The 28,000-nt window shown below is 58.8% G+C and overlaps 1 protein-coding gene and 1 pseudogene across 3 annotated transcripts; one reads left to right on the top strand and one right to left on the bottom strand.

The window, feature by feature from the left end:
• Positions 1-2: 2 nt before the first annotated feature.
• On the bottom strand, positions 3-27,992 carry GMEB2 (glucocorticoid modulatory element binding protein 2). 3 transcript variants are annotated; one of them, XM_072735367.1, is made up of 10 exons: positions 27,098-27,992; positions 22,067-22,253; positions 14,607-14,704; positions 13,884-14,014; positions 9,731-9,834; positions 7,045-7,202; positions 4,565-4,636; positions 4,177-4,314; positions 3,843-3,965; positions 3-2,678 (listed from the first exon to the last, which is right to left on the bottom strand). In XM_072735367.1, exons 2-10 carry the CDS (start codon positions 22,195-22,197, stop codon positions 2,020-2,022), a joined length of 1,614 nt encoding a protein of 537 aa, XP_072591468.1. In that variant the 5' UTR covers positions 22,198-22,253; positions 27,098-27,992; the 3' UTR covers positions 3-2,019. The 3 variants fall into 3 exon arrangements, with proteins under 3 accessions (XP_072591468.1, XP_072591470.1, XP_025870962.1); XM_072735369.1 differs by having other exon boundaries at positions 13,884-14,011; XM_026015177.2 differs by lacking the exon at positions 27,098-27,992 and adding an exon at positions 25,124-25,405.
• LOC140595290 (glyceraldehyde-3-phosphate dehydrogenase-like) lies at positions 15,302-16,291 on the top strand (annotated as a pseudogene).
• Positions 27,993-28,000: the final 8 nt, after the last annotated feature.

Below are 28,000 nucleotides of genomic sequence, written 5' to 3'. Positions count from 1 at the left end.
TGTTACGAAAAATGTTTTTACTGTAAATCAAAGTACCAAGCAGATACTTGCAAAACATACAAAGTAGAACCCGGATGCTTCCCTTCCCCAGGCTGCCTCTGGGCCGGCAGCCCTGAGAGAAACCAAGTCCGGTCCTGCTCCCCAGAAGCAGCCCGCGGTCCCGCCCGGGGACTGGAGGGGTGCAGGCCGCCCCCGCGGCCCCCCGACAGCCGGGGCTTGGGGCCCTGCCAGGCACAGGTGTCCCCCCGCCCCCCGCCCAGGTGGAGGGAGGGGCTGCAGTTATTTCTGAAGCTGCGGCTTCCTGCTATGGCTCGGATGTGCACTTCCCTCCAGCCCTGCGGTCTGACTGCCGGCGGGGCGGGGCGGGGGCGGCGGCTTCAAAGGGGCCGCTTGTCTGACTTTGACAAAGGCCCCAAGGGCAAGATGTGCTTTCTCGCACTGCCCGAGCTGGTGCAGACGCACAGGACAGGACAGGACGCGCCCACCCCGCGGTCACACTGCCACAGGCATCGGACTCCGTAACCAGCAGGTAAACACCGTGCTGAGCCAGCTGACCCGTGACCACAGCAAACAAGTATGTGACAGAAAGAAAACAGGAAGGAGCGCCTGGGAGACTCGGGGAGGTGTGGGGCACCTGGGATGGAAGGACAGACAGACAACCCAGATCCCTTCGAAGCACAAAGCAGGGCAGTGGCTGCGCTGGAGCCCCCTCCCCTTCCGGCAGAGAAGGGTCTTCCGCAGGCAACTGAACTGGCCGCCGGGGGAAGCGTGGCCACGGGGACGTCCACTCAAGGGCTCGGGCGGGCCCTGGGACCCCTGCTGCTCTTCCTCCTGGGTCCACAAGCAGACCTGCATGTGGCCCCCGGGTGGCCCCGCAGTGACAGACTCTGGTCCAGACCACCCGACTGCCACCCCACACGCCCTCGGGCACCAGCGCCAGCCAGCAGGGCGCACCTCCACCTCTGGGTGGGGGTCCCGGAGGGCCAGGGGCTAAAGCTGTCACGGCGGCCCCGCCACAGGCTGAGCACGGGGTGGATGACGAGCTCCCCAAAGGCGGGAGCACCTCGCCCCACGCGAACCCTCCTCGGTTCCTGTCTTGCTGTGTTCGCACCCGCACCCCCGGAACCAAAGCCACAGGGGCACACCACCGTCACCGCCACCCTCCTCCGGGCGGCCCGCCAGAGCAGCAGGAACCACCAGCGCAGTCGCCCCGGGGCCGCGCCCACAGCTGCCTCGTACTGAGCACTCTGGAGCCCAGAGCGAGGCAGAAGCCTAGGCACTCAGCACTGCTTAGGATGAAAATGCTAGAAATCGGACTCTTCCTAGAAGCCTACTAATAATTCACTTAAAAACACCCACTGCGCGTGTGCAGGGGCCCGAGCGCCTGCAGGGCGGAGGAAGGTGGGCAGACGGCAAACTCAGCTGCTGGGGGCCTCTGGGCCCTCTGCTCAGGCGGGTGCCCTGGGGGTGGCACTCCAGCCCCGGGTGCCCAGGCGCCCCTGCCCAGGGCCGCGTGTGGACCTGCAGCAGCACGGCGCCCGCTCCAGAGACGGGAGATCAGGGTGCCGGGACCCGCTAAACCTACAGAAAACTGTGGGAAGAAACCAAATCCATAGGATCCATGGGTTTCCACACTTGGGGACGGTTCCCAAGACTTGTGTTCGTGATACCCCCTCCCCCGGGGGCCCCTCGCACCCACGGGGTCCGCGCCTGCTCCCCGGCGGTGCCTCCTTGTCCTCTCTGCCTGGCTCCTCATCAGGCCCAACGTGTAAACAGTATCAATAAGCAACAGATGGAAGAATGTATTTCCTAAGAAAAGGGGGAGGAAGTTCGAGGGGGAGGCTGACCGCACAGGCCTGTCGCTGGCGATCCCTTTCTCTTCCGTCTGTTTGGTGTTCCCTCTCTTTGGTTCAGCCCGACGTGACCCGCGGGGCGGCGGTGCCGTGCTCCCGGCCGGCCGGGGCTTGAGGAGAGGCGGCCAGCCCTGTGCCCACGAGGGGCCTCGCCCTCCACCAGCGTCTACTTGTGCTCGTGGCCCTCCGCCATGGCGGCCACCTCAATGGTGGCCGTGTGCTCCTCGGACCCCGAGGCGGCCACGGCGCTCTCGACGGCCCCCGTGGGCACTGTCACGATGGTGCTACCCCCAGGTGACACCTGGGCCACGTTCTGCAGGGTGGGGCCCAGGCCCGGCAAGGTGAGCAGCTGCAGGGGGCTCACCACCTTGACCACAGTGCTGCCGTCCTGCATGGCGGCTGTGCTCAGGACCGTGAGGCTGGACGCGTCCGGGTGGATCTCCACGGTGCTAGGGAAGGTGGTGCCCGACGAGGCCAGCACTGTGTAGCCCCCGAGCAGGGGCGAGGCCGGAGAGCTGGCGGAAGCAGCCTGGGGGGGTCCCTTGCCCAGCACAGGGGATGGCAGGGTGGACACCACTTTGCCGAGCGGCACACCAGTCAGCTGGGAGACGGGCACACCGGGGCTGAGGGCGATCTGGGCAGACTGGGTGAGCACCTGCGAGGCGATGGCAGCCGGCCCTGACGTGGCCCTCGCCAGCCGGGGCCGCTTCGTGGGGGGTGGCAGGGAGACGGGGGTCAGCGTCATGAGCACGTTGCTGAGGTGCTGAGATTTGTGCTTGAGTTCCTTGGCCCGACGGCGGTGCTCGTCACACTGCTGCTCTAGGGCTGTGGGCGGACAGGGGCAGAGTGTCACTGGGAGGGGCGGGGGGACAGAGTGTCACTGTGGGGGGGACACGGGACAGAGCGTCACTGCGGCAACAGGGGGACATGGGGGACAGAGCGTCACTGTGGGGACAGGGGGACACAGGACAGAGCATCACTGTGGGGACAGAGGGACACAGGACAGAGTGTTACTGCAGGGACGGGGACACGGGACAGAGCATCACTGCCGCTACAGGGACATGGGACAGAGTGTCACGGTGGGGACAGGGGGATATGGGGGACAGAGCGTCACTGCAGAGGGGGATACAGCATCACTGCGGGGACAGGGGGACATGGGGGACAGAGCGTCACTGCAGGGGGGACACGGACAGAGCGTCACTGCAAGGACAGGGGGACACGGGGGACAGAGCGTCACTGCATGGGCGGATGGGGGACATGGGACAGAGCATCACTGCGGGGACAGGGGGACATGGGGGACAGAGCATCACTGCGGGAGGGACACACAGCGTCACTGTGGGGACGGGGACACAGGGGACAGAGCATCACTGTGGGGAGGAGGAGTCAGGTGGAGGGGGGGACAGAGGCCAGTGCGGACACAGGGAGGGAAACACATGTACCCTGACCAGTGATGCTCTGTCCCTGTCCCACCCCGTCTCCCCTAGTGACACTCTCTGCAGTGCCTGTGCTGACTGCCCCTCCGAGAAAGCAGAAATGTCATCTCAAAGGTGGCCTCTAAGCTGCCAGATGAGGACAGACCTTCCCCATTCTAACTTTCTGATCCTTCTAGCATCTGCACAGAAAGTTGCTTTTGTGAAACATGAAGATACAAAATAGGTCAAAACCACACACGTGAGCCACCTGCTGCAAACGAGCACCCTGGGAGCGCCAGGAAGGAGAAGCACACACTCAGAGCGTGACTCTGGGGGCCCCAGTGGCGCGGCCTCACCTCTCCCACTTTTCTCCTGTAAACAGTCGCAGGGGAGCCGAGGGCGGGCCACCTAGGCCCTGCGTGCTGGCTTCCCCATGAGACAGCGCTAGGCTCTCCTGGTCCTCCCCCCTCCAGACTGTGCCTCCTGTGCTCTCTCAGGAGCAGCTGTCCCACCAGGCAGTGACCAGGGACGGCCACGGGAGCACTGGGCCCAGGGAGGCCCTGGCCACCCGACGTACCTGCCAGGTCTCGGGCGTACTGCTCCCGAGAGCGGTCCATCTGGCACTTGTGGCTGGCCAGCACCTTCTTCACCAAGTCGAGCATGCCGAAGTTCTGCACGATGTTGTTGAGGAGGACGGCATCTTGAAGGCACGAGCACACAGTGAGAACGGCCCCCACAGAGACGTCCCGCGGACACAGTGACCCAGGGGGCAGCCGGCCTCTGCTCCGCCCCCTTCCACCACCAGAGCTGAACCAGGCCCAGCCGGGTCCTGAGTCTACAGGGGCAAGGCAGGGCGGGAGGGGCGGCCGGGGAGCAGGGGAGGGCGGTGCCGGGCACACAGAGCCTCTCACCTCGGAGCTGCAGGGGGGGGTCCTGGACCCGCTGCTGCAGGCCTTTCATGGTCTCCATCAGCTCCTGGTGGAACTCCTGTATGACCTCGTCCAGCAGGCCTGCGTCCTTGAGGCCTCGCCAGAAGGAGAACGTGTCATCTGTGAGGGGCAGGGGGGCTCAGAGGGCAGGAAGAAGCAGCCACGGCGGGTTTCTCGCCGCAGGCCGGAGCAGAGCTGCCAGGAGGCCTGGGGCTGGGGGCCAGCGTGCACAGGTCTGCATGGGTGGAGCTCCACCTGCCGCACTGGCACTTCCTCTGGGAAGCCCCCCGGGCCTGCCTGCAGCCTGCCCAGGGCCACCCAGCATATCCCGCCCCTCACCCCCAAGCAGCCAAACCAGAAGGACTGGTACCTCCGATGGCCGTGGTCCAGTCGCCAGGATCCTCACAGGTCTCTATGGTGATGGTGGCGGGAGACCCGTTCACTGCAACCCAGACACGGCCACCGTGAGCCTCGCCAGCCAGCGAGCAACCCTCCCAACCCACCATCTCAACACGGGCTCTAAAGCTCTCCTTTGCACCATTTTTTTTTTTTTAAGATTTTATTTATTCACGAGAGACACAGAGAGAGCGAGAGGCAGAGACACAGGCAGAGGGAGGAGGGAGAAGCAGGCTCCATGCAGGGAGCCCGATGGGACCGATCCCAGATCCCCAGGATCACGCCCTGGGCTGAAGACGGCGCTAAACCCCTGGGCCACCAGGGCTGCCCCTTTGCACCAATTTTTATAAAATCCACAAACACACGTGTACCAGGGCAGTCAACGGGTTTATACCTCTGAGGTACACCTATTGTTAAGCTTCTGAATCGCACACATCGTCAAACACACACGAAGGAGAAAGAACAGAGTCTCCCTGACGCCACCACCAGCCTCGACAAATTCCCACCACTGCACTCGTCTCCAGGCGCTTCCGACCTGCCCGCACGCTCCTCGGACCGCAAGGCCAGCACCCGGACCGCCCCTTCCCCGCGACCTCCGCTAGGTCCACAGTGCCCTGACCTCACGTGTGCCAGCGCCGCCTCCCGAGATCAGGGACCTACGCCATCCACTCAGGCTCACGCCCCGGTTCCGCTCTGGCGCCCGCACAGCCGCGGACACAGCGGGCACCTGGCCGCTGAGGCTGCTTCTGACGGAGGCCTGGCTCCACACAGACCCAGCTGAGGACAAGCCTGCGACTGCCTAACGTCTGCGTAAGCTCCCCAGCCTCACACGGGCCTCCTACAACCAACGACGACGTCGTGCTGAAAAACGCTACGTGCTTAGAATAATTCGGGGCAAAAACACATCTTCTCCGTAGTCTAGGTGACACAAAATCTTTCACTAACTACACAACTGGCAAGATGCTCTCTGAGAACTCTGGCTGAGCAGACCGTACGTAGCTGAGTAAAAGAACTCACAGCCTCATCCAGACCGTCGAGACGTGACAGCGTTCAAAGAGCTAAATCCTAAACCTGATGTGGCCTTGACCGGACGCGGTGAGTGCTGACTGGAGCGCTCAAAGCCTGGGCCCTTCTTGAAGGCTGGAGACCCGTCGTCCCGGGCGGACTCTCATGGCGGAGCAGGGGGTCTGGACCCATAACCCGGTATCAGCCCTATTCTCACGAAAGCTATGGCCCATTGGGGGTGCAGAGAGGGCTTCGGGGTGACCCAGGCCCTCCCCACACTGCGCTGTGCCTTCCAAGGAGCCAGACCAGGCCCCAGCCTGGGGCTTTGGCCCAGAAAGAAGCCCAGGCCCCAAGGCCCCACATCACTGCAAACTGTAACCAACGGATGAGGAGAGCTGACAAAAGAGCAGCCGGCTCCTCTGACTACCGGCAACTGTGTTCCTGGAGTTTCTAGGAGGGGCTCTGAAGTTCGGCCAGCCAGCCCGTGCCGGCGGAGTGCAGGAGCGGAGCTGGAGGCTACGGTGGAACCTCGCTGTTGTGCCTGAGTCTCTCCCCCCATCCTCCCAGGACCCCTCCAAGGACAGTCCCTGGCCCCATGGACTGACACTAGGGATAGTGCAGGTGACATCACTGGAAATGCAACACCTCCACGTTACCAGCAGGACCAAGGACCGAATTTGCTCTAACTGCAGTTTTATTTTTTACTTTTTTTAAGGTTTTTTTTAAGTTTTATTTATTTATGAGAGACAGAGAGAGAGAGAGAGAGAGAGAGAGGCAGAAAAGGCAGAGGGAGAAGCAGGCTCCACGCAGGGAGCCCAAGGTGGGACTCGATCCCGGGACCCCGGAACCACGCCCTGGGCCAAAAGCAGGTGCTAAACCGCTGAGCCACCCAGGCGTCCCTCTAACTGCAGTTTTAAAAAGAATTTCCTTCTAAAAGCTGGAAGGCTTCCTGGGAACATGCACATCTACCAGCCACAGGCTGCCACAGGCGTCATCGTGGAAGGATATGGAGGGTAGGTCAGCCAAAAGCCAGGAGGTACCAGCACGTGGGCCGAGCACCAGGTGCTACAGGCAGCGCGGGCCTGCGACACGGCTCAGCCCCGGGGCTGAGAGGAGCCCGCGTCCACCACATGGGTGGCGTCCCTGGGTGAGTCAGAGCTGGTGATGGTCACTGGATGTCTGCACTAACCTTCCTTCTACACTTCTCTACTCACAAATTATAACAGTTTACGTTAAAAATGACTAAGAAAAAGTACCTGAATCTTCCCTGTCAACGACAATAGCAATCGAGCTAGACTCTCCACAAAGAAGGCGGCGGCAGTGGACACCACAGGCCCAGGGCGGGAGGCCAGGCTCCACTAGTGGTGTGCAAAGGCCCACCCCATGGCTGTAGCTGGAGTGGGAAGGCTCAAGCCCCGGTGAGAGCAAAGGCTCCAAGCCAGCACGTACCATCAGCCGTGGCAGGTGTGAGGGGAATGTACTCGGCCGAGGTGGGGCTGCTCAGAGACACGCGGGCGCCTGAGAGATCGATCTTGGTGCTGCGGCAGGTGTTGGAGCAGACCTTGTCGTGCTGATAGAAGTCCAGCTCCCCAGAGTCCATGATCTTCCTGTGGCAAAGGAGACCAGGGACGGAGGACACGTCCAGAGAACCAGTGGGTGCGGGTAGACCTCAAGGTACCTCGCTCCCCTCCCTTTCCCCCACTCCAGCATCCTCAGGTCCTGATGGCAGGGCAAGGAAGGGCTGGCCTGGTGGCAGGTCCCTGGGGAGGCGGCGGCTGCAAAGTGGCCAACCACGGGCCGGGAGCTGGGTGCCCCTCAGGCTCCAGACAGGCGCTGTGACAGCGCCAGCCAGGGCTCCCTAGGCCAGTGTGGGACCTCCAGCTGCCAGCACAAGTCAGAAGTCCATGGGGACCGCGATCACATGGCTGGTGGCCAGGACAAAGGAGGGCACTGGCAGGCAGTCATCCCAGGGATGCTGGTCACGCCCTGAGCCCTCCAGGGATGTTCCGCCACCTGCCAGCTGCAGGAGAGCAGACCCCCGGCTAACAGAAGAGCCTGACGGCGCACCCACAAGGTGACCCTGAGGCAGAGGGGGACGAGAAACCCTCCGGAGCAGCCCGGCCCTGTGTATACAGCAACACAGGACAGTGCTGGTGCCTCTGGCTTCTGGCTACACGCTCAAGGTGGCTCGTTTCCCATTCTTGACTGTAGCGGGGGGTACGGCATGTCCCCCACCTGCCAGGATCGCCCTCCCAGGGAGGCCCTTTATTACAGCCTCTCTGGAGGGCCTGGTTTTTTTTTTTTTATTATTTTTTTATTTATGATTAAATAAATCAGAGAGAGAAAGAGAGAGAGAGAGGCAGAGACATAGGCAGAGGGAGAAGCAGGCTCCATGCACCAGGAGCCCGACGTGGGACTCGATCCCGGGTCTCCAGGATAGCGCCCTGGGCCAAAGGCAGGCACCAAACCGCTGCACCACCCAGGGATCCCTGGAGGGCCTGGGTTTAACCCTGGGAACACCTCAACTCACCCCCCTCAACCTGTGACAGGGTCGGGGGGCTCGATGGGGTCTCTGCACGCCGTGCCTGCACTGCCCTCCAGGTGAGCAGCTGACCCACAGTGCACCTCCCCTGCGGTGCTCTTCCAAGGAAACAGCCAGTTGCCTTCTCACAGCTAAGCCACCAAAACACTTTCTAGAAAGTCAGGATCACGTTTAATGGGTGGGGCTTAGGAGCCATGAGCACGGCAGGATGGGACCCAGCCAACGGCAAGGGCGCCAAGCATGCTCCAGAAGCACAAGTATCATCAGGCCGGCTGGGTCTCTGGCCGTGGACATCTGGCCACTTCAAGCCCAGGCTGTGGTTCATGGTGACAGTGAACAGGACTGAGACCCAGGCCTCACCAGAGGGCCTCAGGCACTCCTCTGGGCAGCAAAACCACACCCAAGGACAGCACAAAGCCACATCTCCCGGGAATAACCACATAGAGGAGAGCAGCCCCTTTAGCAGCAAAGTGACCCGGTCCAGCCTTGCCAGACACCATCAGAAACAGCAGCCATCTCTGGACTGGCCGGCAGGGGGGGCCACGAAGTGAACACAGGGGTGGGGTGGGGACCACCAGAGAGAGGTGCCCTCTGCTTTACCAGGAGGGGTGAGTTGTTACCACCAAAGCAGGAAATCCGAAAACGTGAAAACTGAGACTGACATTCTGGGCGTGTGAACTTAAAAGCCTAGTCTGTCCTCAGGCTTCTCAGAAGGGGCATCACCATTCCTGTTTCACGGGTGACAGGAAAGGGACAGAAGGCCATTGGGAACAGGTCACACACACCCAGGGAGGGCTAGCAGAGCAGACATGGCCTTCACATCGGCTTGAGGATCAGCCCAGGAAAACAAGCGACAGGACCCTTGGGATGGACGCTGCCCGTGGAGAGACAGAGGCACAAATCCAACCGTCTCTATTCTGGGATTTCATGTTGGCAAGGGAGCGGAGAGCCAGCCCCAACCTTTCTACAAATTCCTGATTAATCTCAAAGGGAAAACGAGATCTATGAGGAGTAAGTGGGCACCTGACCAAGAGGACACCACCATCAGCAGCCAGAGACAGGGCACCAACCCAGCACCCCTGACCTGATGACAGGAAAGCTCAGGGATCTAGACTAAAGCCCTCTGGGACCCACTGGCCTGTACCCTGAAAGCAGTATTGCCACAAAAGGTGGAGAATGTCCAGAAGACGGATGTGTGGCCAGCAAACTAGACGTAGTCTGGGTGAGACCCTCAGCAGGCAGATCAGCCGTGCCAGGAAGGGACAAGTGGCCAGACACACCACCCTACCCCAGGTGAGAGACCTAGGCCCCTGCCCAGGCACCCCTGGGTTTGGTGGCTCCAAACCCCTGGGTTTGGAGATGCAGGATGCAAAGGGAGGCCGTGCGAGGACATCAGAATGAGACCACATGCCTGCAGGGCCGTGGCAAGTGCGGTCAGCTGGGTCAGCTGCACTGCAGGGGACACGGTCAGCTCTCCTGTTCAGAATGTGCCTCATCTTAAGAAACTTAAAAACCAACAAAAAAGCCATAGAAGGACACCTGGCGCGGTCACTTGCACTCCACTGCGGAGGGCTCGCTCTCGCAGACGCCCACCTGAGCATGATGCCGTTCATCCGGATGGCCCTCTTCCAGTCCTTCAGGGTGGACTTGCCAGCCAGGTGCACAAACTCCTTTGGGCTGATCACATGCTCGTCATACTGAGGAGGGAAGCACAGCTGGGTCAGGACGCACATGCGACCCACCTCTCCCGCTTGCCCAGCCCGGGAGAGCAGTGCAGGGTGGCAGGGCAGAGTGCCACGGCCTGGCTCCAAGAGCAGCAGGCTTCTCCTCTCTGATGTTTCAGGTTCAACCAGTGGCAACCCTGACCGTGGGAAGAACACTTCAGGCAAAATAAGATCTGGCCCTCCGCACGGGGGCTGGCCTGGGGACCTGTGGCCGGCACTGCCCCAAGCCCGGGGAGGGAGCCCAGCACCTGGTGCTGCCTCGAGAAACAGATGGTACGTCTGAGCCAGGGAGAGCTGAGGGGACACCGCTCAGAACAGCAAGACGCTCTCTCCCTCCAGCTGGGACTCGGCAAACCCACTTATTCCATTAAATACTCACGTATGTGACATCTAACACAGGACGGTGCACAGGATAAGCTGTGATTTGTCCCCTTCACCCGACCCGACCCACCCCAGCACCCTCTCACAGCAGGCATCTCTGGCCGTGACGCACACACATCCATTTCAATGTCAGGGTTTTGGGGCCAGTTTTACCCCAAACCCACTCGATCGTGTAAAACAAGCAATTACTAAAAAAAAAAAAAAAAAAAACAAGCAATTACTGGAACTTAAGAATCAAAATAACACTATAGACAGGAGAGAGATGAGTCACTGGGACTCAGCAGAAGCAGCAACACAAGTGCCGCTGGGCCTCCCCTTCCCAGGAGGCCTCCTCCAGGGCCCTGGGCGGTGTGGGATCGTGTAGCGTACCCTGCTGGGAGCACGGAGCACCGAGCACTGGTACCTCCAGCAGACTGAGGTCAGAGCAAGTGCAAGCAGCCTGGGGACCCCTGCAGATGGGAGTCATTTTCCTAACATCCTGACCACCTACACACGCCTTCTCACGGAGTCCAGGAAGCCACTCGACCCCTCACTCAGCTGGTCGAGGAGATGGGCTGTGAGCCCAGGCAGCGGGGGTGGACACCCCTCTGGCCCCTGCGCAACCAGCAGGACACTCACCCTGGGCCCAGCCTCTGCCGACACCTCCCACACCCCACTCCCTAGACGTGACACAATCAGTGCCCCCCCACCAGACACGACACCAGTCTGTCCCCCCCCAGCTAGTGTGACAGTGTCTGTCCTTCCCCCACCCCACGTGACACCATCTGCGCCTCGGTCCCTGGCCTGCCATAGCTGCACCCAACTGCTCCATCTGTCTGGAGTCTTGTGCTTCCATCCACTTCCCTGCGTCCACACGCTGCCTCCTCTCCTCTCCTGCCACCATCTGGGCTGAGCACCACTCTTGGAGTTCCAGAGTTTTCTCTAGTAGTTGGCATGTCATGCTTGACTCTCAGGGCGGGTGCAGGGCCTACGTGGACTATCAGCGTCCAGAGCTAACTGACCCCATTGCCAGGGGCCGCGTGTTTTATCTGGTCTGGAGTCTTCCTAAGACATGTTGTCAGAGCTATAGACTCACTCACACTTTGGCTCACCCACACATTTCCACTTCCTTTGCTCTGCACGCCTTCAGTACCTAACACTCCTATCTGCCACAAGAACACTTCCTGGAACACCCTGCAGTGAGGACCTGCTAGTGGCCACCACAGTTCTGTCTGAAATGTCTGCATCCCCCCCAGGTCTAAAGATGATTCCACCACGTGCAGCTCTCCTCTGTCAGCACAGGACACAGCTCCATTGTCCTCTGGCTGCTAGGACACTTCCGGGAGCTCTACCACTGTCTGCTTCCTGAGAAAAAGGTTCAGCTGTGGAACCACAGCGCTCAAACTCAGGAAATCACCATTAATCTGTATTATCTCATCAACAGGCCACATGCAGAACTTGGGAGCTGCCCCGACAACAGCCTTTGGAGCAATGGGTCTCTGAAGCAGGACTCAGCCCAGCCTGCACACCACACCTGCTCCCCGAAGACTCCACCTTCATCTTCCTGACCTGGACATTTCTGAAGCATGCCAAGTGAATTTCTTGACTGTCCCTCAAGTCTTCTCATGAGAAGAGTCAGGCTGTGCCTTCCTTGTGGGAATGCTACAGAATTCCCGCCTATTCAATCAGGAGAGCCGTGACGGAGGTCTGCCCTGACACCACTGTCATCACTTGGTTGAGGAGCTGCCTGCCAGGCTTCCCCTGCAGAGCTGCTGTTTTTCCTCTACAATTTTTAAAAAAATTATTTTACTTATTTATTTATTCATGAGAGACAGAGAGAGAGAGGGAGGGAGGGAGAGAGAGAGGAAGAGGCAAAGACACAGGCAGAGGGAGAAGCAGGCTCCATGCAGGGAGCCCGATGTGGGACTCGATCCCGGGTCTCCAGGATCAGGCCCTGGGCTGAAGGTGGCGCTAAACCGCTGCGTCACCCGGGCTGCCCCTCCTCTACAATTTTTAAAAAATATTTTGTTTATTTATTCATGAGAGACACAGAGAGAGACAGAGACAGGCAGAGGGAGAAGCAGGGTCCTTGTGGGGAGCCCTATGTGGGACTCGATCCCAGGATCCCGGGGTCATGCCCTGAGCTGAAGGCAGATGCTCAACCACTGAGCCCCCAGGTGCCCCTTTCCTCTACGGTTAATACCTAATTGATGGGGGATATTTTGAGCCTAGAGAACATCGTGCTCCCCAACCAGCTCTCACCAGTCAGCTTCACCTCTTCCACCTCTACAGGACTTGACTTTCCAATGTAAGAAGCTTTGCTTCTATTTGATAGAAACAGCAGGAAATACACAGTAATAAACATAGACTTCTTTACTCCTACCTTCCAGTTCATGAACTCTCCCTTCAACCGTGTTTAATCTGCACCTATCCACTAAGTGCTCTATTTTTCATTCCTAGTTTGTTCTTCTAAATACGCTTATGCTTTTCTGTCAAACTTTAATCTTGAGATAAATTAAACATGTAATTATTTTATGTTTCCTGTCTCAAAATCCCAATGTCTGCAGCATTATGAGTCTCCTATCTTGTGGTTTGTGTGCACTTGGGTGTTTGGTCTCCTCACATGCTCAGTGTTTCTGCTTGTTTTACACAGTGAGCTGGTTCTTCCTTGAAACTCTGCTGACATTACTGAAAACCTGTGACAAAGACGAGACCCTCCAAAAGGTCTTTCCATATGCTTGTCAGGCTCCTGCAGGAACTGTCTGCCAGGAACTGCTTACAACTAAACACTTAGGATTTTCAGACCATCAGGCTCCCATGCAAATCCTCAAGAGGGTGCCTCTTTCCCTCAGTGCTAAGATGGGTGGCAGGCAGTTGGTTCCCTGTCCCAGGGGACAGGGTGGGGCTGGGGCTGACAATCTGAGGTTGGGGGTCTACCTGACACCAAGGGGAGAGACCTTTACAACAAGTAAGAGCCTTACAACCACACAGTTCAGGGAAGCCCTGGGCTTCACCTTCTCAACTCCAGCCCTGCGAGGCTGAGAAAGCGGGGGGCCGATGAAGGCTCTGCAGGCCAAAGCTGGAGGTGGCACTCGGCCTTCTCCAAACCCCGTTACTCGGGCCCCTGGCTTGAGTATTTCATCCATTTTTGCCAGCTCATGGAAGATGCTTTAGTAAAGTATCTTAACCAGCTTTTTGGGCTGTTTTTAGCATAAGGCCAGTCTGGGCATTCAATCCAACAGGGCAGAAAGAGAATACCTCTCGCATTCACCTTACTCATGGCTACTAAATGAGTCTTTCCAAAGCATACACCTCATTCAATCTACCAAAACAAGTAGCTCCCCACTTGGTGACTGTGGCCACCCCCTACATGACCAGGGCTACCTCCCTAGCCTCTTCCCACAGCTGCATTCCAGAAAAAGGAATCGACATCTGATGCTTTCCCCTGCGGCCCTCAGCAACAGTGTCCATCCCTGAAGGCTTACCCCTGGCTCCTCTGTTCTCCCAAACACAGCTGACCCCTTCTGCACTCCCCTGCACAGGTCATGCCCCCCTTGGACCGAAGTCTGACATTGCTGGCCTCAAGGGTGTGGCACCACGAGGGCCTCCCTCCCCTGTAGTCCTGCACACAGGTCTGCACTCTGGTTGTACGGAAGCCTCACCTGAACACACTTCACATTGATGCCCGGGCACACAAACTTCCTCCAAATCAGGTTGGCTCTGCTGTCTCCGCAGGTAATGGGGTACACGATTTCAGCCTCCAGGCTCTCCTCTTCTTCAGCCACCTTCACTTCTCACAAGGTGTGGTGACAGGGAAAGGGTAAAAACAAAACCAGTTACAACCTTTCCCAAGTACTTCCTTCAGCAAAAGCACCGACATAGCTGCCAACCAGACACCAGAAATTAAGATCCAGGAGGGACTAAGATAGGGCGCAGGTGAGCAGGAACATTACTCCTTAGTCCCAGGTTAGAGTTTCAGATAAAACCACAAAAATCAATCTGATGATAATAGTGTTAGCATAATTAAAATACAGTTCAATGGAAGAACCACTTAAGGAAATAAAATCAAGCTTTGTTTTGAATAATTCTAGAGAAGCTTGTCGTTTCTGTTCTGAGGAGTTCCGAGGCCGTGAGCATTCACTGTGGTTTTACAACCACGGGGGGGGGGGGGGGTTCGGCCCGCCACAGGGAGGGGCTGAGCCCCCCTGCAGATGCCAGCAGGCCACACCTGGGAGGACCCTGGGGCCTGAGCCCGCACCACCCTCACTGCACCCGGGGCAAGAGCCGGCAGGAGGCCCCCCACACCCCAGGCCCCGGGGACCGTCCAGGGGAAAGCGCGTCTGAGCCGCCCGCAGAGGCACCGAGTGGGAAGGCAGGCTCCCTACCTAACACAGCCTCCTTGAGCTGCGAGGACGCCGTGAACGCGGCCGCCGCTGCCGCAGCTGCATTTTCAGTCTCCATGCTGTCCTCCGCCAGCTCGCCCCTAGGAGGGAGGGACATATCAGCTGGCCCCGACCAGCGCCTGCCTGGCGCGCCCTTCTTCCCACATGCAGCCCCCTCCTGATGCGGCCCGGGGGCCAGCACTGGCTGTGCAGGTCGGGGACCTTGCGGGGACAGTCCCGGTGCTGCCGTCCACCCGGCGTCTCCGAGGGTCTCCAGTGCCCACGGCACGTCTGTGGAGACAATGGCACTTACATGGCAATTTAAAACCCCCTCCTCTTTCTTTAACAATGTTTTTTATTTCGGGGTGCTGAGGGGCTCAGTTAAGTGTCTGACCCAGAAATAAAAGACGTAAGTTTTCCTTAAAATGTAAAAATAGGGACGCCTGGGTAGTTCAGCAGTTGAGTGCCTGCCTTTGGCCCAGGGCGTGACCCTGGAGTCCTGGGATCGAGTCCCACATCGGGCTCCCTGCATGGAGCCTGCTTCTCCCTCTGCCTGTGTCTGCCTCTCTCTCTCATGAATAAATAAATAAAATCTTAAAAAAAAAAAAAAAAGGTAAAAATAAGGCTCTCTGCTCCTCCATTTGACAGATAGCCGCATCTTCTGGCGCAGTGCCAGCCAACCATGTCCCTGAGACACGATGGTGAAGGTCACAGTAAACAGATTTGGTCATACTGGACACCTGGTCACCAGGGCTGCTTTTAACTCCAACAAAGTGGACACTGTCGCCATCAATGACCCCTTCATTGGCCTCAACCACATGGCCCACATGTTCCAGTAGGACTCCACTCACGGCAAATTCCAGGGCACAGACAAGGCCGAGAATGGGAAACGTGTCATCAATGGGAAGCCCATCTCCTTCTTCCAGGAGCGAGATCCCACCAACATCAAACAGGGTGATGCTGGTGCTGAGTATGTTGTGTAGTCCACTGGGGTCGTCACCACCATGGAGAAAGCTGGCACTCACCTGAAGGGTGGAGCTGAGAGGGTCATCATCTCTACTTCTTTTGCTAAAGACCCCATGTTTGTGATGGGCTTGAACCATCAGAAGTAGGACAGCTCCTTCAAGGCTGTGAGCCATGCCTCCTGCACCACCAGCTGCTTGGCCCCTCTGGCCAAGGTCATCCGTGACAACTTCAACATCATGGAGGGACTCATGGCCACAGTCTCTACCATCACTGCCACCCAGAAGCCTGTGGACGGCCCCTCCGGGAAGGTGTGGCATGGTGATCCAGGGGCTGCCCAGAACCATCATCCCTGCTTCTACTGGTGCTGCCAAGGGTGCAGGCAAGGTCATCCCTGAGCTGAATGGGAAGCTCACTGGCCTGGCCTTCCATGTCCCTACCCCCAACGTGTCTGACCTGCCACCTGCCAAATATGAGGACATCAACAAGGATGCTGAAGCAGGCACTAGAGGGCCTCCTCGAGGGCATCTTGGGCTACATGAGGACCAGGTTGTTTCCTGCGACTGTACAGTGACATCTACTCTTTCACCTTCAATGCTGGGGTGGGCGCTGCCCTCAATGACCACTTTGTTAAGCTCATTTCCAGGTATGACCGTGAATTTGGCTACAGCAACTGGCTGGTAGATGTTATGGTCCGCATGGCCAAGGAGCAAGAGCCCCCTTGACCATGAGCCCAGCGAGACCAAGAAGAGAGAGGCCCTCAGCTGCTAGGATGTCCTTGCCCAACTCCTCCCAACACACAGAGAATCTCCTGACTGCCAAATGGTTTCCATCCCAGACCCCCTGAAGAAGGGGAGGCCAGTAGGGAGTCCTCTTGTCATGTACCACCAATAAAGCATATGTGCCCAAGCAAAAACAAAACAAAGTAAAATAATAAAATAAAAATAAGAATTTTCTGTATGGAGGAAAAACACCGAGAACAATTTCTTTTTAAAAGAGAGAACTAAAAAAAATAAAATAAAATAAAATAAAAGAGAGAACTGAGGGACAGGCACATGGTAGCACAAGAAAGACAGCTTGTTTCCGATGTTACCTAAGGAGCCCTGGGATTGACATGACAACCCTTGAGGACAACGGCCCAAGACCTAGGGCAGAGCCCCTGAGCCATGTCCAGCACACTCGAGCCGGAGACGGTGGGGCCTGGCAGGCAGGCAGCAAGATGCTACACCCCTCTGACCCAGACACGCACTGTAGGGACTAAGCCAACAGATAAGATGCCCTCACACCTGCCAAGCACCATGGGGAAACTGGTCTGGGGCCTGGACGAGGCTCACCAGGTGTATCCCCTCGTGACCACTGAGGGCATCCGTGCACTTCTCTGTGGGAAGACGTGTGGCCACACACAAAGGCCCAGTCAGGAATGGCTCACGGGCAGCCACTCACTTCCCCAGCAAACCGCCCGAGCCGAGGCTCCTCTCACAGTCTCTGTCAGCATCCAGGACCCGGCCAGACCTCTCAGAGCACGCTGGGTCTGAGGCTCTTCCCACCCAAATCCTCCCATCCCTCCTTCCTCCCCCAGGGTCAGACCACCTCCCCGCACCCTCCTTTGATCCTTCACAGGCGCTCCTCCTGCACACCGAGCAGACGAGCAGACGGACAGCTCCGTGTGGCCTCTGACGGCAACATCCCCTCCCCTGCCCGCTGACGACTGCTCCTGCGACTGCTCCTGCGGCAGTAGCTCCACAACCCTGCAGCACCAAGGATGGCTGCCCAGGCCAGGCCCACTTTCCCAGTCTCCACCTCCAGCCAGGTCAGAAGTGAGAGCTGACAAGAAAGGCAAACTTGGAATCTGGTCTTCGGGGCCTTCCAGGAGCGACTCCTCCATGAAGAATACTACCAAGGGCGAACATCGGAACTCCAACAATGGTGCACGGACTCAGAAGGAAAGTGTCTTTCCCAGCCATAACGTGGAAGTGAAAAGGGTAATGACGAGGCTGGGGCACGCCCCTTTACACAGGAGAGCCCCTAAGAAAAGTGAGTCAGGAGTGGGACACAGGGAAGCGCCAACCAAGAGCCAGAGCCTGGCCTCACCATGGGTTGTGTGCACAGAGGCAGTAAGCCATCCACGGGACCACCCTGGGGACACCCAGCCCTCAGGCCCCCTCCTTGACCAAAGGGCCATCCAGGAGGGCAGACACGAGGGGCAGACCCCCAACTGCACCTCCCTCTGGGCCTGCCCACCACACACACCAAAGACCAAATCCCCCACTGCTCTTAGGACAAGCCAATTAACTGGCATTTGTCATTCAAATTTTATTTGAAAAATGTCCACTTAAATCAAATGTTTGTAGGAACTGCTGGCTATCTACAAAACGCTACTCTTCTTCCCAGCCTGGGCCACGCATGCCCATCGCCATGGCAAAGCAGTGGGTGGGAGGCAGGCCTAGCCGGCTTTCACCGGCTTTCACGAATGAGGAACATTCCCAAGCTCTCCCCCAAATACCCAGCCAGAAAAGAAATCAGCACCCACAACGAGGTTAACTGGCTTCTTCACTCTACCCTTTTTGTTAAACACACAGCAAGAGGAAATCTCTGCTTCCAAATACTGGGACAGTAAGCAAGATTTTTCATAGACAAAGAAGAGAAATATCCTTGGGTCCTTTAAGATAATCTTGCCCCCACCCCGGCATGGGGTTTTGTTTCCCAGGGAGAAGGCACACACAGCCTCTCCTTTCCTCCATAAATGACCGACCAACGTGGGCAGTGCCTCAGTACCCTGGCTCCAGGCTCCAGGTCCATGGGCTACAGCCAGGCCCCGGTAGGTCTTGCAGCTCCCATGCCTGCTACTGGAACCTTCCACTATGAAGGCAGCCAGGAAGCGGTGCTGGAGGGTGAGAGCCACGAGCAGAGCACTTCTGCCCTTCCAGTTAGTAAGGGTGGGCACACTAGACCATCTGGCTGGGCCCAGCAGCACCAGCCTCGGCCAGCACCACTGCCTGGCCGGCCACCGTTTCCAATTAAGCCCCTGAGCGTGGGGAGGCCATGCAGCAAACCTAACAAAGAAACTGTACCAGAAATGGTACAGCTGTCACAAAATCCTGGGAGGAAGCACAGAGATGGTGAGCAGGGGTAGGCTGGGGATGGGAGCGGCTGTGGCAGGCTTGGAAAAGGATCCTGCACCATACAGTAGAGGAAAAACTGGCAAAACGTAAGCCACAGTCACAGAGAAGGTGGAAAAGATCCTAATGGACTTGTGTGTGGCTCTCTCAAGGAAGATCTTGGGCAGAAGGCACAAAGGAACAAGGAGCTTCTCGGAGCAGAAACAATCATGTGTGAAAAAGGGAGACAGTGATCCTGTGGGGTGCAGAATTTACCGGGAACACGGGAGTCCGGCTGCTTCACGTCTCCAGCTTCCCACCTGGCAAAAGACTTCAAAGTGAGAAATGGCCTCGGGATAAAGACCATGTCAAGGATTCGCTTGATGGCCAAAGGGCTTCGAGAATTTTTAGGGCACTGTCCACAGCAGCCTGCCTCCCAGCCTTTGAGGGTCGACCTCAAAGAACCCACGATGAGCAGAAATGGAGAAGAGATGAAAACATGTCAACGTGGAAAAGTGGAGACCACTGATTAACACAAAACCAGAACAAATAGCACAATACAGCTTGATTGAGCTCATCTGCAGGACTGGAAGGGAGCCTGCGGGGGCTCAGGGGTGCTGGAAACATTGCCTTCGCCTCTGCTTTCTCCATGTGCACTACTATACCGAGTAACAAAAAGGCTTAGAGAAAGACAGACTTGTGCCTTCGCTTCCAAGCAGGACACCTGGAGGGCCTGCTCCAGGGTGCTGGCGGCAGCAATCTCCAGGTGGTGGCAACACAACCTGCTTTAGTTTTTGCTCAACAATATTTCCTAATTTTCTACCACATATTTCACAATAATAATTTGTTATTAATTTTTAAGAACCTATTGCAAATTTCCCAGTTAAATGGGAAATAAACATGAGACAGACACTCCACATCCAGAGGCTTGGGCACCGGCTGCCTTTGGCAGCAAGAGTAAGGGACGACAGAGCAGCTCTATCCCAGTCCCAGCCTCACCTGCACAAGACCCTAGAAGGAGAAAGGAGGCCTCCCACTGACAGGGCCTCAAGCACCAGGGGTGCGGAGGGGCACGGGGAAAATCCAAGCATCCTGGACAGTGAGACCCTGCCTGCCCCCAGCCCAGCCCCTAAAGCACCAACAAGCAGTCGATAGTCACCACCCAGGAGAAGGGTGAAAGTGTGTTGCCAGCGACTGAACTGTGTCCTCCCCCAAATTCCTCTGCTGATGCCCGATCCCCAGGATGACTCCCCAATGTGGAGAAAGGGCCATTAGCAAGTAATTCAGGTTAAATGAGGTCCTAAGGGCGGGCCCTAATGCAACAGGACTGTGACCTTGTAAGAAGGGGAAGAGAGGAAGCTCTCTCTCCACCATATGGGGACATGGTGAGAAGCTGTCCCTGCAAGCCATGGAGAGTCCTCGCCAGAACCCAAACCCTGCCAGCGGCTGATCTTTGACTTCCCGGCCTCCCGAACCACAAGCAGGTAAGTTTCTTTAGTGCAGACTGTCCCGTCTGTGGTACTTTGTTATGGCAGCCAGAGCTGGTGAAACGTCTTGTCTGGGGAGTCTGAGCAGCCCAAGGAGACAGACCCAGACGAGCTTACACTGGCAGCCCCGGACAAAAGGGCAGAATGGTGTCACCCCACAGCAGCAGCCACAGTATCGGGGCCACTCAGGAGACTCTAATGTGGGGCTAGATCCACCCAGGACTCCTCCCTGCTGGGTCAGGCGCCTGATGGGGGGTCGGGGTCGCAAAGCTAGGCTTGACCAGGACCAGAGTACCTCCAGGAGAATGGCTGTGGATCAGAGCTCCTCACAGCATCCAGGGTGCCAGGCAGGCAGGGGGAGGGGGCAGGTGGGCAACTTACTCCTGACATGGTCAATCACTCCCCACAGGCCATCCCAAATCCAAGGGAGGGCGCTTGGGTGCCACCCCCTGGCGGGGAGGGACATGTTGGGGTTGCAACCTGGATAGCTGCCCACAGCAGGGGCATAGACAATGAAGGCAAGACAACTTCGGTGGGAAATCCAATTGGAAGGCCCTGCGTTTCCTGCCACGGTGACGCAGCTGAGCATCCGGTCTGTCAAACCCAGGGGCCTAGCAGGAGCCAAGCCCTCCTCCATGCTGCCTGCAGGAAGGCGGGTTAAAAGGCCTCCAAGGGGGACAGCTGGGGGGGGGGGGCCTCAGCGGTTTAGAGCCTGCCTTCAGCCCAGGGCATGATCCCGGAGTCCCAGGATCAAGTCCCACATTGGGCTCCCTGCGTGGAGTCTGCTTCTCCCTCTGCCTCTCTCCGTGCCTCTCATGAATAAAGTATTTTTTTAAAAAGTTAAATAAAAAAAAAAAAGGCCTCCACGGGAGGGCACAGCTCCAAAGTACGGAAATGAGGCAAGAAGAGTCCAGGCGCCTGGAGCCACACGGCAACTCCAAGTTAGCTACACAAGGAGGAAAGAAAACCCAAGCGCCCTCTAGGCCAGTGACAGGGACCAGTGCTGAGGGCGGGTCCTGGTCTAGTACCTTCCTCTCGAAAGTTCTGTCAGACGGAGAAAAGGCAAAAGCTCCCCGCCGCTGCAGGGATGTGCTGAGATCAGTGTGAACGCGCCCCATGCAGAAAGACGAGACAAGAACACCGCCCCAGCCTAAATCCCTCTGCGCAGGAAGCACGAGGAGACGCAGGCCCCCTGCACAGGGTCACCTCTTATGTCAGCCCTTCCAGAGAGGGCAGAGGCAGTGGGCGCTGCACAGGCAGGAACCATTCTGCCCCCACGGGCTGGCAGATTCATGAGGTCAAATGTGGACATTTTATCCAACTGACGTGTGTGTATACATATATATTTTTTCTTTGAGAGAGAGAGAGAGAGAGAGAGGGAATATGGGGGGGTAACCCCAAGCAGGGTTCACGCCCAGCATGGAGCTCGGCTCAGGGCTCAATATGATGACCCTGAGGCCATGACCTGAGCCACAATCAAGGGTTGAACAAGTCCTCAACTGACTGAGCCATCCAAGCGCCCCTTCAGCTAATATTCCATGTGCACCTCTATTACAAGGGATGAGGAGGAAAAAAATTCAGTATTTGTGAAGAATGTCAAGAAAATCACTGACTTTTCAACTTCATTTTGAAAAAACAGTCCCCAATTGTTCCCGCTGTCCCTCTTACGAAAAAAGAAATTACCATGTGTCTTTAGAAATATAAACGACGTGACCACGTTTCACGTGGGAGAAAAAGGCAAAGATGAAGTGTTATCTTTGCTTCCTGGATGATGTGATGTTCCTATTTTTCCTTCACACTCTCTACTGACACGGACATTTGACTCCAGTTTAGAACATTTAAGTAAGGGAAACTCCTGCCACGTCCCCTTATGCCATGCCCAGGACACCCTCACAGGACAGAGGCCCCATCTCACCCGTGAGGAGCCAGGTTGGTCGTCACCAGCACAGTCTTCACCTCCTCCACGCCGCTCCCGTCCACTGCAGTGTCTGGCGTGGTCACCACCACCACCTCCTCCATGTGGACACTCACATCCGGGGTTGCCATGGCTCAGCGAAGACGACACCGGAACCAGGAGTGTCACTCCGCCAGGGTCCCAAGCCCTAGAGAAACCACAAGGCAGGGCGCAGGGTCTCAGCGAGCCTCTGGTAGGCACAACAGAGCTCCCAGCACCTGCGCCTCTGTACCTCCCAGGCCCGCCCTTCAGTCTGAGCCTGCTCCCTCCTGACACAAATGACAGAGGACTATCCCGGGGCTGCTGGTTCTGGTGAAGATGGAATAAGCACAGCCCACCCATCTTTGCCACTAGAAGAGCTAAAACCCCCAAGCGAAACACAGAGCTGCCGCACGTGGGCCCAAAACTCAGTGGTCACGTAGCAGGGACAGAGCAGGACCCCAGGACCCAAGCAGACTCCTCCGGAGGCGAGTCCCCTGGCCTCCACGCAGAGGCAGCCCGCATTGCAGGACCGTGTACAGTAAGCATATGGAGACGAGTACAGGCTCCGGTCTGCAGAGCTGGAAGGGAAACCCACACCAGACAGAAGAGGAGGAAACACCCTTTTATTATTATTTTTGCTTTTACTGGCTCTGCCTTCTAGCAAGCCTCGGTCCCTGCTAAATCCCTGTGATGGCAGGGGCCCAGCAGGCACCTAGAACTCTGAGGGACTAGAGGCACACAGGGCCACCGACTGGCGGATCCCGTTGCCCTCCAGTTGACACTCACCCGAGGCAGACCTTGTGCTGAGGTGTCATGGCACAGAGGACACACGAACACCAAGGTTTCTAGCCGGAGAAAGGGGGCCCCGGGGTCAGAGAATATGGCGGAGACTGTGCAGAGCAGGGAGGTATGGAAAGGGTGCCTGGGTCACCCCAGAACTGTCTGTGGGGGTCCAGACCCTAAATGGCAAACCAAAGGTTTGGAGAACTCACTCTACTGGTCAGTTCCAAAGAGCACCACACGGGCTCTGAAGACGGAGCGGACGTAATGACCATGCCCATGGCAGGAGCTCCAAACCTGCGGCCTGAGCCTAACCAGGCTGCCTTCCTGCTAGGACAGAAATGTCTACACTCTGAGATTTAAACAAGACCCAGAGCTTCACAATACGATATTCAAAGCACCCAGAATATAATCCAAACTTTTCTGACATAAAAAGAAGCAGGAAAGTCTGGCCAATTCTCAAAAAAAAAAAAAAAAAAAATCAAGAAAAGCCCACTCTGAAATGAATCGTCAGAGACTTTAAAGCAGCTGGTGTACCATGCTTCAGGGACAAAGCCAGACGTCTTGAAACAAGTGGAAAGATAAAAAGTCTCAGCACAGGAACAGGACCTACAGCCAAATGGAAATCTGAGAATGTGTGTGTGTGTGTGTGTGTGTATGAAAATAAAAAATTCACTGAAAGGACTCAATAACAGAAAAGAGATGGGAGAAGATGGATGTAGAACAACGAAATGAACACAGCCCTGTGCGTCATCCAAACTGAACAACAAAGGTGCACAAACAAAACCAGCAGGGCTGAGTGAACGTGGTAGAGAGGCGGACGGCTGTGTCCCTGGGGTCCCAGGAGGGACGAAGACAGTGTGAAGCCGAAGAAGCGTGTTTCGAAGAAATGACAGCTGAGCACTTCCCAAATCTAACGAAAGGTACAAACTTACACACTCAAGCCGCTCAGCAAATCTCAAACAGCTCCGTGCCCAGATCCTAACAAATTGCTGAAAATCAAAGAGAAAGTAAGAACATTTCAAAGGCAGCCGCCAAACGGAACACACCACATTCCCAACAAGAAGCCAAGGGGCCCAGAGCCCTGGCCAGAAACCAGCGGGCCAGGGGGCAGGAGCATCCAGAAGGTGCTGGGGGAACAGAGCTGTCCGCCCAGGATTCAAGAGTGAAGACGTCCTACAGCAATAAAGACGTTCTCAGGGGAAGGAAAAGTAGAACTGGTCACGCGGAGACCTGCTCCAAAGGAGGCACGAGGGGACGTTCTTCCACCAAAAGGGAGAGGAAACCTGTCCCATCAGGGATGGAGACAGAGTACCTGGGACGGTCAGATCTAGGCCAGTACACACTGAACCGTTTTCCTCTTATGAGCATTCGACGGCTCGAAAGCAAAAGCACTCGTGGTCTGCTCGGGCTTCCAAGGCGCCCAGGCCAGCCAGGTGTGCCGCGTGCCGGGGCCAGGGCCGGGGCCGGGCTCGGCTGGCGGCTCTAAGCAGACTGGGAACCGAGTCCTTCAACACGTGAGGGGATAAACGGGTGTTTATGCTCCACACGATGGAACATCATCCAGGGACAGCGACAAACGGGCTACGAAGACAGAAAAAGACACGGAGAAAGCTTAACTGCACACCGCTAAGTAAGAGAAGCCAGTCTTGGGAGGCGACACGAGGGACAAGGTCAGATGAGCGGCTGCAGGAGCTCTGAGGGTGAGAGGCAGTGACAGCCGCCACAGGACGCCGTGATGGTGCCCATGTGACATCACAGAACAGAAGCACCCAGAGAGATGTGATGCAAACCCCAGATTTCAGGTAGTTATGATGCGTGCAGACTCCGCCTCGGTCAAACACGCACCGCTGGGCAGGAGATGCTGATGGCGAGAGACTGGGTCCTCTGCCATGAGGTCCCACGGCAGGGCCTCCAGGGACCTGAAGCCTGTGCTCAGACGCCTTAAACCAGGAAAGCTGCACGATGAAGTCACTGGCGCTGACGGACGCACTGCCCGATTCTAAAGTAGAGCTGCTGTGTCCTAGGTCTAAGCCGTAAAACCAAAACCTCTAAACAAACGTGAGTCAAAGTCTACCGTAAAATCGTACTTCTGGGGCACCCGCGCCTGGCCCTCTCGGTCTCAGGATTTTGAGTCTGAGCCCCACGGGGGATGTAGAGATTACTAATTAAAAAAAAAAAAAAGAACTTTTAAAAACAATAAATGTGTTAATTTTTATTGTACTCAAAATAACATTGAACCGGTTTAGCTCTCACCAGCAGGGAGCCCTGCTTTCACGGCGTCAGCTCCGTGGGGCCACGAACGCCCCGTCCACGCGGCAGGAAGGCGGGATCCTCCCTACAGCAGCTGCGCCCCCCCAGAGCAAGACGAGGTGAAAATGCACACAAGGGAGCTCCTGCCTCTCCGGTGGCAACTGTGTTAAGTTTTCAGAACCACCCGGAGGAAAGTTACTTCACAGAACTCGAGGCCTTGATACAATGATGCTCAGACGCCGATAGAGGCCCGCAGGGAGGAGCGCGGGCTCCCCCCCCCCCCCCCCCCCCCGGGTTCCGCCCGGATCTCGGATCTCGGGTCCTGCGAGCCCACCCAGGCTCCATGCAACGTTCGGGCGAAGGCGATACTGTTACTTTCCCGGGGCCCTCTTGGGCGATGATGCGTAAATACTGGACGAAAGCGCTAGTGCGCGGGGCTCAGCTCTGGCTTCCCACGGGGCCTGCAAGATCAGGAACGTGTTTCCCTTCGGTGAAAACGCAAAGAACACAGCGGAGGCCGCAACAGCCGCCCGCGGGCACCAGTTCTCAGATCCTCGCAGGGTTTCAAACGTTTTTAATTAGTTGCCCACTTTGTCCAGGTTCCCAGGGCTCGCACATGAAGTCCCCGGTTCGGGGGGTCGGCCCGCGGGGGGGGGGGGGGGGCGCCCAGCCAAGCGGCCTCCCTTCTCAGCTCAGGCACCAACCGGGTTACTTCGGGCGCCTGACCCGAGCCTGACCCGAGCAGGGCTCCAGGGCCCGCGCGCAGGGAAGCGCCGCTTGCGCCCCGCGCCCCCAGCAGGTCCTCCCGCTCCGGGCTCCGGGCTCCGGGCTGTACGCCTGGCTGAGCCTGGCTGACTCGCGCCTCGCACACCGGGCGCAGCTCCCGGTGACCCAGCGCCCAGGGTGGGCGCACACCCAGGGAGACGGGGTCCGCGTCCCACGGGAGCCCTGCACCCTCGGGCTGGCGGCCGCGCCGTGGAGCGCACGGCAGGTGCACGATGGCCCATGGGCGGGCTCCGCGGGGGGGGGGGGGGGGGGGGCGGCTGAGTCCTGCGGAGCCTCGGGCCGGACGTGGCCACGGCCCCATAGAAGGTGCTGGAAGGTGCACCGCGTGCTTCTCGCACGAGACGAGGGTCGGGCCGCCGAGGTGGAGGGCAGGGCTGGGTCCCCGCGCGCAGGGGGCTCCCGGGGAGGGCCCCCACCTAGCAGCCCGCCGCCCGAGCCACGCGGTTCCTGCCGGGGACCCCCACCCAGGGCCCGCCGGAGGGGCCGCGCGGACGCGGCCCCCGCCGTGGGGGAGGGGAGCCCGCGTGGATGCGGCTCCCGCCGTGGGGGAGGGGGCACGTGGGTGTGGGTCCCGCCGCGGGGGAGGGGCACGTGGACGCGGCCCCCGCCGCGGGGGAGGGGGGCCCGCGTGGATGCGGCTCCCGCCGTGGGGGAGGGGGCACGTGGGTGCGGGTCCCGCCGTGGGGGAGGGGGCACGTGGGTGTGGGTCCCGCCGTGGGGGAGGGGCACGTGGACGCGGCCCCCGCCGCGGGGGAGGGGGGCCCGCGTGGATGCGGCTCCCGCCGTGGGGGAGGGGGCACGTGGGTGTGGGTCCCGCCGTGGGGGAGGGGCACGTGGACGCGGCCCCCGCCGCGGGGGAGGGGAGCCCCCGCGTGGACGCGGCCCCCGCCGGCCGACGGAAGCGGGGCGGTCGCACGGTCCCCCCGGGGCCGGAGTCCGCGCCCAGCCCGAGGGCCATGCCCGCCGCCCGGCCGCCGCCTTCCGGCAAGATGGAGGCGGACGCCGCCGCCGACGCCGCCTGACGCGGGCCCGTGACGCCCGTGACGCCCGTGACGCCCGCCGCGCGCCGCCGCCCCTCCCCCGCTCCCCTCCCCCCGCCGTAACGTCCTGACGCTCCGCAGGGACCCCTGACTGGACGGCGGCGCGCGGCGGAGCGAGAGGCCTCGCCGCGGGGGGGCCGCGGGCTCTTACCTGGGCCGCGGCCGGGCCTGCGCGGGCGCCGGCGGGCGGGCGGCGGCGACGGCGTCAGGCGGGCGGCGGCGGCGGCGGCGGCCGCGGGCTCCGCTCCTTGTTGGGGATTCGGCGGCGGCGGCGGCGGCGGCGGCGGCAGCTCGGGCGCGCGCTTCCTAGTGACGCAGGCGGCGGGGCCGCGCACGCAGGGCGGGGGCGGGCCCGGAGACTTATTTGGCGCTCGAGGGGAAGGCGTGCAGCGCCAAGAAATAAGGCCCGGTGGGGCCCGGCGCGCGTGCGCGGGGGCGGGGGCGGAAGCGGCGGCACCTTTCCCGGGCCCCGCCCACCGGCGCACCTGCGGGTTCCGCCCTCACCGGCGGGTCGCTGCCCCCCCGACGCCGGCTCCCGGGAGCACCTGCCTAGTTTAGTCCGTGGCGAGGGCTGGGCCGAGCCGGGGTCTGTGTTGCGCCGCGGCCGCACTGTCCCGCCGTGGCGGCGGCCCGCGTGCTCCGCAGCTTCCTCGCGCCGCAGAGACGCCCGACACACCCGGGGAGGGAGCGCAGAGCGTCGCCCGCGCGCTCTTTTTACTTAATTACAGGTAAAGCCCGAGCATTTCCAGAACGCGGGAAGGGACGTGTTCGCCAGTTCTCGCGGAGCACCTTGACCTCGCGGAGCATCTTCATCTTGCGGAGCACCTTGACCTCGCGGAGCATCTTCACCTTGCGGAGCACCTTGACCTCGCGGAGCATCTTGACCTCACGGAGCATCTTGACCTCGTGGAGCATCTTCACCTTGCGGAGCACCTTGACCTCGCGGAGCACCTTGACCTGGAAGCCGGGCACTAGCATCCTTGTGCCTCTCGACCCCACGGGGCTGCTTACCGACAGTCCTCCGCCCTGTCCACAGCAGGCGCGGTGGTGAGGC

The sequence above is a fragment of the Vulpes vulpes genome, chromosome 14 (assembly GCF_048418805.1).
Source record: "Vulpes vulpes isolate BD-2025 chromosome 14, VulVul3, whole genome shotgun sequence".
Taxonomy (NCBI): domain Eukaryota; kingdom Metazoa; phylum Chordata; class Mammalia; order Carnivora; family Canidae; genus Vulpes; species Vulpes vulpes.
This window is presented reverse-complemented; position numbering and strand designations above follow the sequence as displayed.

What these genes read in the sequence shown, in the direction of transcription:
- GMEB2 (XM_072735367.1), bottom strand. Translation starts at nt 22,197, where the DNA reads ATGGCAACCCCGGATGTGAGTGTCCACATGGAGGAGGTGGTGGTGGTG. An exon ending in ACCAACCTGGCTCCTCACGG is followed by an intron (nt 14,705 to 22,066) that starts GTGAGATGGGGC and finishes CCTCCCTCCTAG; the next exon opens with GGGCGAGCTGGCGGAGGACA. An exon ending in GTACGCCCGAGACCTGGCAG is followed by an intron (nt 2,679 to 3,842) that starts GTACGTCGGGTG and finishes GTCCGCCCACAG; the next exon opens with CCCTAGAGCAGCAGTGTGAC.